The sequence below is a fragment of the Scomber japonicus genome, chromosome 1 (assembly GCF_027409825.1).
Source record: "Scomber japonicus isolate fScoJap1 chromosome 1, fScoJap1.pri, whole genome shotgun sequence".
Lineage (NCBI taxonomy): Eukaryota > Metazoa > Chordata > Actinopteri > Scombriformes > Scombridae > Scomber > Scomber japonicus.
The window spans coordinates 992,511-1,002,444 of NC_070578.1; the positions used below are offsets into that span (position 1 = coordinate 992,511).

At 44.2% G+C, this 9,934-nt stretch overlaps 1 protein-coding gene across 1 annotated transcript; it reads right to left on the minus strand.

The window, feature by feature from the left end:
• Positions 1-2,858: 2,858 nt before the first annotated feature.
• LOC128361258 (uncharacterized) lies at positions 2,859-9,328 on the minus strand. Its single transcript, XM_053321644.1, has 3 exons — positions 8,784-9,328; positions 3,984-5,700; positions 2,859-2,912 (listed from the first exon to the last, which is right to left on the minus strand). The coding sequence occupies exons 1-3, from the start codon at positions 9,326-9,328 to the stop codon at positions 2,859-2,861; spliced, it is 2,316 nt and encodes a 771-aa protein (XP_053177619.1).
• Between the last annotated feature and the right edge of the window lie 606 nt (positions 9,329-9,934).

Below are 9,934 nucleotides of genomic sequence, written 5' to 3' on the forward strand. Positions count from 1 at the left end.
AGATACAGTGACTTTTTCAAAAAGCTTGGCTCATAATGACTTTCCTGTTATGATAAAATTACCATCATGGGCTTTATTTTGAATATTGGAAATGACAGTGTGTGTGTGAATAACACAGACATGTGAGTCAGTTTCTGAGTCACAGGTTGCTACAGTGACAGTGCACGACAAGATAAGCAACCACATTCATATTCAGTGTCCCTAAGCCAAAATTAGTCACTGAACAACCTCTTATAACTCAAAAACTAAAAGTCACATTGAAAAAGTCAGTGTGAGCAACTAGACTTCACTGGAGATAAAATATGTATCACCATCATCTCTGTTTTTGACAAGGACAGTCAGATCTCAGATAACATTGGGGTCAGTAGTGATAGTGATTTTAATTATGCAGCCCATATATCAATGCAGAGAGTAGACAGGAGTCCAGGATGTCTTGTATTGAAAAGGTTTATTTGCTTGGCCAAGGAGAAACGAGCGAATGATCAGTACACATTATTACATGCTACTGACGCTTCCTTCAATTCTGAAGTTTTCCCCTCCGGGGATAGACTTTAAACACATAGATAATGCCCAAGGCTTGAGCCATGCCCAAATATGGACAGATCCAACACATCTACGATATACAGAATTTAGTGTACTGGTCTATAGACAAAACATTGCTTAGACAACACTCAGGACCTTTGTCCTACATCCAACACTATATCAAACTTCTGACTCCAGCTGCCTCGACTCCATTCAGGGAAAACTGTCAAACACATATCCGACCTCGGCTGCTATAGCAACCCTATCAGAAATGGCTCCTGTTTTCCCCAAAAGGAGCAGACTCACTGCTTACCACTATCTCAAGAAGAGACAGTGTCTAAACCCTATCATTTGGTGAGGCCTTGCAATGACCGCACCGCCTAGTTTGACCCAGTGCATATTAATGATGGAAAATTCCCTAACAATCCCCTCTTATTGATCAGGAGATCAATACTGACTACCCATACTCTAGACATTACAGTGGCAAGACTACCCACGGAGTACCCCAGAATAGAAGCAGCATCTACCTTACAAATCCACAAAAGTCACATAAGACAAAATCAAATAGTATTGAAAACATAAACTCACACAGTAACATCATTCCACAATTAATGTCCCTAGGGAAAAAATAAAATGAATTTAAAACATTTCATGAAAATCATTGAAAAACATTTCATGCAAATCAAAACAATTCCCCTCTTATGTACCACATATGCCTATTCTGTCACATGACACATGAGTTCTGCCTTCCGGCCAACAAGGGCAGTAGTGAGGCTCACCCTCAAAGGAATGAAGAACCCCTGAGACAATGAAGTATTAAGGAGCTCAGGACAGATATCATGAGTCACATGCACCTATCTCACAGAAGCTATATTTCCCTAAAGATCCTGAAAAAGCAAACAAGAACCCTGTGCTAACTACTCCTAGACTAGCAAGGTGCTTAAGGCCACGCCTCGATGGTATGGAGGTAACAAGACCTATGCGTTTACCCTATCTTATCCCATTAGGAAACCTTACTCTTTAAAAGGTGGTACATACATACACATGTGATTACAGCAATACAACAAAATGCTCATTTCATCCCTGAAAAGGAAAAGTTAAATCACATTAACAATTTTAATCATTGTCACACATTTAATTTATGCACTGACGAGTCTTCAACCCATGTACTTAACGTACAGTCGAGGGTCACCACCATGGAGAGGTTACTAGCACTTTCGAAGCATGGTGGCCTTGAATCCATCATCCATCTCATCCTCTTCATCAGTTGCAGTTTTCTCTTTTTCATTGCATTCAAATACACATTTATGAAATCAAAATCACATACAACATTCTCTATAAACTAAACAAAGAAATGATTCTGCTTATTCAAACTAGAGAAATGTTTAACTGTACTTCATTAAACAAAAATGATTAAAGTGATTAATAGTTATTTTGAAATTTGGAACACACAATAAAATCTGGAATCGTTAAAACAATGAAACCCTGAAACGAAAATAAAACAAGGAGTACATGAACACACAGAAGCCTCTGAGTTTCATCCGCAGACAGCAGGTGATACGCATCTGCCTCAGTTTAACACTCAGACACATCACGCCTCCCACTATCTGACTCCCTGATTCATTAAACTAAATACTTTTGCTTACAGACCTGAGGTCTCCTCCTCCTCGTCATCATCCTCCACGGAGAGGTCATCCAGCCCAAGACGCTGTATCCACTCCTCAAAGCCTCGATAATCATAATATCTCATTGTCACATTATTGTTAACATTTGCGTCAACAGTTGTACACACCTGGGGTGCTTGAATGACGGATTTAGTGGTCTTCTTCACCATCAGCTTAATCAGCCAACTCATACAGGCACAGAGGAGGATGAGGAGGAGAATGATGACCAGCAGTGTAGTCAAAAGCTTGATCAGGTTGGACCCCCATGGCCCGAAGATACCTGAAAAATCTCCAAAATTAAACCCATGGTTAACATGTAATTCCTTTATACCTAATGCAGTTTCATGTCCCATATTTGTTGCTACTGAGCTTCAAAAAATGAATTACTCCGTCCTTGCATTCAGAGTCTATTACCTGGTTTGTTTCTCCAGGGCTCTCCCGCAGAGGGCACCCCCTCTTTGAGGACTCTGTAACTACGACTGTATCATGAGCAGAGAAGCCTCCCTGCTCTCCATCTCCTGAAACTTTCAGACCTGTAACTTGGCCCAGTCCACCTAGCAGGAGTGAAAATATGAGTAATCGTCTGATTACCTGCAATTGACCTGCACATCCTCTCCGGCAGCTGGGGGGGCAAGTCTGCACCTTGTGGCATGAATCCATTCTGCCTTTCCTTCAACCTTTAAAGCTGTCCTGGTTGTCAGCAGCACCTGGTACGGTCCTTTCCACCTAGGAGACAAAGACTTTTTCCAGAGATTTGATTAGTACATAGTCACCCTCCTTAAAAGGATGAATTGGTTCCTCTGATGGTTTGGGGAGCCTCTTGGATACCTGCAAATGATATTTTCTCAAAATCTCTGTTAGTTTTTTCACATAATCAGTCATGAACTCATCCGTCCAGAGCAAGGTAGTTTTGTGTGGAGTTAAAGGGGGGCTTGCCCCTGTGGACATTGGCCTCCCCATCAACACTTCATGAGGACTAAGTCCTGTGGTTGCGTTTGGTGCACTTCGAATTGAATACAACACCAGAGGTAGGGCGTCAGGCAGTTTCAGACCCGTCGCCATTACCGTTTTAGTCAGTCTTTCTTTGATAGTTGCATTCATCCTTTCAACTTGTCCTGAACTTTGTGGGTGATAAGGAACATGTAACTGCCACTTGAATCCTAAGATAGCTGACAGTCCCTTTGTGATGTGTGATACAAAAGCTGGACCTCTGTCACTATCTATTCCCTGTGGCACCCCGAATCTTGGGATTACTTCCCTTAGAAGCCACTTCACAATAGTTCTGGCATCTTCTTTCCTGGTTGGGAAGCATTCAACCCACTTTGAAAATCGATCAGTTATGACTAACAAATACTTGTAGCCTTGACAACTGGGCATATGTGCAAAATCTATTTGCATATTTACAAATGGACCTGATGGGGGTTCTAAATGGTCATGTCGCACAGTGCTGTTCTGTTTTCTGGTCTGTTGGCATATCAAGCAACTTTCAACAAGAGTTTGTGAGACCTGTGTGATACCTGGTGCAAACCATTGTGAGCGAATAACATCATTGATCACCCCTCTTCCAACATGTGCTGGTCCATGTGTAACACGTGCCAGAACATGTAGGAGAGCTCGAGGACAAACTGGTCGACCATCAGGGTGGAGCCACAAGCTAGACTCCGCATCAACTGTACAACCTTTTCTCAACCAAAGACTACGCTCCCTATCATCAGCGTGATTTTGCAACATCACGACATCATTAACGGAGGGTAGCGAAAATGGATGGACAGGCTGTGTGGAGGCACACTGACGTACCATGGAGGAAGAGGAAGTTGCTGCTTGTTTGGCTGCGAAATCAGCCATTGCATTTCCTCGTGAAACAGGATCATTTTCCTGACTGTGAGCAGCACATTTCACAATTGCAAGCTGGAACGGGCGCATAATGGCGTCTAGCAGGTCATTTACCAACGCATGATGTCGTAATGGCCTGCCAGACGATGACACAAACCCTCTCATTTTCCATAATTGACCGAAATCATGAGCTACACCAAAAGCATATCGTGAATCAGTGTAGATGGTGGCAGTTTTACCAGAAGCGATAATACAGGCCCTAGTGAGGGCATATAGTTCTGGTGCCTGCGCTGAAGTGCCAGGAGGCAGAGCTCGTGCTTCTAAAACCTCCCAATCATTTACTACTGCATAGCCCGCTAGGTGAACGTTGTCAGATGGTCTGCTAGCTGACCCATCAGTGTAAAGAATCATCTCAGAGTTAGGTATTGGTGTCTGCAATAGGTCTGGCCTTGGTGATGTACACATATCAATAGTAGCAATGCAATCATGCTCAATTTCAGTTGTGTCAATCAGTGGAAGGAGAGTGGCTGGATTTAAGGGGGGTGAGCGCTTTAAAGTTATGTGTGGGCTGGAAAGGATAGTTGCCTCATAACCTGAACGTCTAGCTGCTGTCATGTGTTGAGTAGCTGATGTGTTTAAAATGTGTAATACTGCATGCGGAACGTGCACGACACAGTCATGAGCCAGTACAATGGGAGCGGACTTATCAAGCAGAATAGCAACTGCAGCCACCGCTCTCAGGCAACCCGGCATACCAAGGACTACAGGGGTCAGTCGAGACGAATAGTACGCAACAGGACGGTAGTGAGACCCATGTTTTTGTACTAGAATGCCTGTAGCAAAGCCTTCTCTCTCATGTACGTGTAGATGGAACGGCTGATGATAGTCCGGCAATCCTAATGCTGGAGCCATGGTGAGAGCATGCTTTAAGTTCTGAAAAGCTTTTTGCATGTCATCAGTCCATTGAACTGCAGTGGGAGCTGACTGCAGTGTGGCTGCTCGCAATACAGAGTCCATAGCCGCATACTCAAAAATCCAGTGTCTGCAATAGTTCGCCATCCCTAAGAATGAAAGCATGCCCTTCTTAGTTCTGGGGGGAGGCATGTTGACCAGCAGTTTCACCCTTTCTGGTGATAGGAGGCGCTGTCCATCCTTCAGGAGGTGACCCAAATATGTGACCTCAGATCGGCAAAATTGCAGTTTGGGCAGTGATGCTCTATGTCCACACTCAGCCAACCTCTGCAGGAGCAAGATTGAATCAGTTCGACAAGCTTCCTCGGATGGAGAGGCTATCAAAAGATCATCTGCGTACTGCAGAAGTGTTGAACCCCCTCGGAAGTGGAGGTCATCAAGGTCTCTTTTTACCGCTGCTGCGTACACCGTTGGACTCTCAACATAACCCTGTGGCAAACGCCGCCATGTATACTGTTTGCCTTTGAACGTGAATGCAAACAGATACTGGCTATCTAGATGCAACGGTATAGAGAAAAAAGCTGAACATAGATCAATGACTGTGTAGTGTGTTGAATTGGATGGTAACGAGGCTAAAATCGAATTAGTGTCTGGCACAATGGGAGCTGTGGGCACGACAATATTATTAATAGCCTGCAAATCTTGCACAAATCTCCATTCATCTGGACGATTTGGTTTTGGGATGGGCAAAATGGGTGTGTTGCATGGACTGGAAGTTTGCACCAGTACATTTTGATCCAATAGAGATTGAATAACTGTTTCAATCCCAGTAATGGCTCTGTGAGGCAAGTTGTACTGTCTGATAGCCGGAATTGTGACATTTGGTTTGAGTGTGACTTTATGAGGTGGAGCCGAATTCACAAAACCTACATGATTTTTATGTTTTGCCCATAAATATGAGGGAACCTCTGATAATTCTGATGGAGCCCCATATTCTGCAGGGTGAGGTGGCTGAAACAAAACAAATGTGCTCTCTGGTAACTGAGTGTTCTCACTTAATGATAACAAATACAGTTCCTCGCCCAAGTGTATTATTGTTTGGTTTAGAGAGGCTGTTACAGCTCCTCTCAGTGCTTGGCATCGAGCCACCATTTTACCAAGATGTTTTGCCTCTTATCCGGGCGCAACAGCTACAGTGATGTGTGGAAATGAATCTTTAACATCAAACAGTGTATGTTGTGTGTCAGACAGTCGAATTGGAATAGCGCACCCCTGCGGACTAACAAACAAACATTTCTCACTCTCCAACCCCTCTTGTTTGTTTAGGAAATCATTAGCCAATACCTTATACTGTTCCAAAGGGTTAAAGGCTGCTGTGCAATGACACGTCAGGAGAGGCCTCATGGCAGACATCAATGATGCACATGCTGGTGATGTTGTGCCAATTTTCTGAATGTTGGGCACTGCAAACATAGAAGACATGTTAAAATTTGGCAATGTCCAACAGTACAAACAATCAACAGTGGATTGCAAAAACTGAAATGCTTGGGCTGCTCTGTGATCAGGTAGGGTTAAAAACAACCCTTCAGGGGTGCAGTGAATTGTTGCATGGAGCTTACAAAGCAAATCTCGCCCCATGAGGTTAATTGGGCTCTTTTCAGATATCAGAAAAGAGTGCTGTACATTTGTGCCTTCTACGCTTATCTCAGTTTGATGTGATAATGGCTCTTCATTAGGAATGCCAGAGACTCCGACTGTTGTGATAAATGTAGAGGTCGGAGTGCACACATGCTCAGAAGATTTTACTGTGGAGATAGTTGCTCCACTGTCCACCAAAATATCAACATTATTACCATTAACTTGAACTGACATCATTGGATCCTCAGAGGGATTTTTGGAAATTTGAATAGTTGCAGCTTGAATGTGAATTGGTTGTTCTGATCCTATCTCTCCATGGCCTCCCTATGCTTGATTGTAATATGTCTGCGATGTGTGCGCAGCTGGCTGAGGTGTGTGTGTGTTAGGAGGAGGAGGATTGGGAGGAGGAGAGTAAGGGTTCGGCTGTTGAGAATATTGGGGCGCCTGTTGGGGTTCGTATGTGAGGCGAAGCTGGTTTGGATTTATGGGATTACTTTGACACTCTTTGGCCCAGTGTCCCTTTCTTCCACATCTGCGACAATTTGATTTCTTTTTGTTGTACTTTCTGTGTGTGGGCTGCTCTCCACTCTGATATGGTGCCTGTTGCACCATCTGTTTAGACCTAGAGTTGGATTTTTCAGTAGTGAAAATACCACTCCTGTACATATCCATCAGCTTGCCTTTTGTTGTTTTCCAATCTATTCTTTGCCAATCTGGGGCTGACAGTTTGTATGCTGTGGAAATTTGCGGTTTCAAATTTTGCAGCAAAGTGTGAATGGCAAGGAGAGCATTCTCCTCTCGTTTCATACCAGCATTATTATCCCACACTTGCATAAATTGCTGAAGAAATTCAGGCACACCCTCATTAGGACCATGAACACAGTCAGCCACTTCTGAGAAATCACACTGCGTTTTAGCACATTTTGTTATTGCTGTTTTAGCTTCATTGTTCATCCAATCACTCATAGGTTTGACTTGCGGCCACCGGCCATCCTCCGTTGCAGCAGGGAAAACAAACTCATCCTTACACAGAGGCCAATGAGTGCGATATGTACATTCAAGCAACATTTGGACATCAGGCATCAGACTGTTATACACCTTACATGTTTGAGACAACCACACCCAGTACTCCTCAGCCTGTGTTATTGGATTTGGAGACTTTCTGGCCAAATCCAAAATTTCAGCAAGTGTCCATGGTTTGCAAACAGCTGTCTCCCCAATCATTATTTTAGGAGCATTAAGGAAACCTGACCCTGTGTCTGCCTGTTGTCTCTGTCTAGTAACTCTGGGTGATGTATTTGTACTCCCAGGTTTTCTGTTTGTGGTACGGCAACGGGAATTTCTAGCACCTCTTGAAGCTTGTGCTCCAGCTCTCTCAATTTTCTCCCCGTCTGTGTCAAATTCTGATTCACCTTCACAGCTCTCATCTGATGCATTTGAGTCTCCAGTCTCAGTTAAGAGAGCTATCTTTGACTTTTTAAGCCAGTCTTTTGTTTCTTTCTTTCTAATCCTGATTGTCCAAGGCTACTCTTTTCTTTCGGCCTCACAGCCTGTCCTGTGTTATCTCTCTTTTCACTTTCTTCTGCCTCCAGCTTCTCTCTTTCCTGTCTGGCCCTAGCTTCTGCTAGCTCTTTCTCCTGTCTAACTCTATCTGCAGCTTCTGTTAGCTCTCTCTCCAGTTTGTACCTTTCTGCTAGCTCTTTCTCCTGTCTAACTCTATCTGCAGCTTCTGTTAGCTCTCTCTCCAGTTTGTACCTTTCTGCTAGCTCTCTCTCCTGTCTAACTCTATCTGCAGCTTCTGCTAGCTCTCTCTCCTGTCTGTACCTTTCTGCCAACTCTCTCTCTTGTCTAACTCTATCTGCAGGTTCCGCTAGCTCTCTCTCCTGTCTGTATCTTTCTGCTAACTCTCTCTCCTGTCTAACTCTATCTGCAGCTTCCGCTAGCTCTCTCTCCTGTCTGTATCTTTCTGCTAGCTCTCTCTCCTGTCTAGCTCTATCTGCTAGTTCTGCTACTCCTTCTCTATCTGCAGCTTCGGCTAGCTCTCTCTCCTGTCTAGCTCTTTCTGCAGCTTCGGCTAGCTCTCTCTCCTGTGTAGCTCCTTCTGCAGTTTCGGCTAGCTCTCTCTCCTGTCTAGCTCTTTCTGCAGCTGCTACTCTTTGTCCCTCCATCACTGCAGCAGTCTGCAGGAAGAAATCTGTATCGGCTGTGGCTTGCCGTAAGCTGGCCTGTTCATCAGTGTTACTGTGTCGGGCAGGATTTGTTTTAGTGAGCTTGGGATAGTTGGAGACTGAATGTTTACTTTTCTGTAGCTCTGGACGTACAAATTCAACATCTTCCAAAACAGTTAGCAGTTCTTGCGGAGAGGGAACTTTAGCTTGACGCTTTGCCCAATTGTGCGTCATAGCTGTGGCACATGCACGCAAATTATCACCATGTCTTTGCTTAATGTTGGTCAACTCAGTAGCTCTTGTCTGCAAAGCCGCTTTTAGCATACGAATATGATGCGTCTCAACACGGGCAGCAATTTTCTCTATGACAGCTTTCAACTCAGCAGAGCACTTCTCAGGCCTTTTCTCATCCACATGCACTCCATATCTCTGACGAGCCACAGTTATCCACACTCGCATGCATTCTCTCATGTAAGCAAAGTTCCAGGATGGATTACCCATGTTTGTGTTAACATTCATCTCAGCCATTTGCAGTTTCTCTTTCTCAAACGACCCCTCATACGGCCACTCTCTCTCTGTCCAGTCATTCATGAGGGAAGAGAACGGAAACACAAAATGCCATCCTTTTAACCTGCCCACAACTCCTGCTGGCACATATGGAGAAAACATGTCTTGAAACTGTCTTGCTGGATCAGCTGGTTGTGTATCTGTACGAGTGTGTGCATGTGTCTGTATCTGTGGATTATCAGGTTGATTTGTCTGTTCCACATTTTCACTGGTGTTTCTTACTGTTTGACAATCTCTCTGTCTTCTAAATTTTGTTGAATCAATTTGTATGGTTTTAGACTCCAAACTACCACCTGCGCTGGACGTATCATTGCCCATTTTTTATCACTTTACAACACCAGATATACATACAATTTCAACAGCATCTAGGACTCCAACTCCTCTTTTACAATAGCAGCAGTGTTGGTTTGAAGCTTAGAATATACATGTATACACAAATTACCGGCGCCCAGGCTCAAACCGAGCCATGTTTCCCAAGAAAACGTCTTTTCTTACAGCTTAAACCTCATGCGGGTCCCCCTGTGCCGAGCGCAGCCCGAAGCTGGCCCAGAAACCAAAAACAGCCACAATGTGGCCCTACGAGGGGTCGAAAACACCCACCCCTCCTGACCCTCCAACACCACACACTCT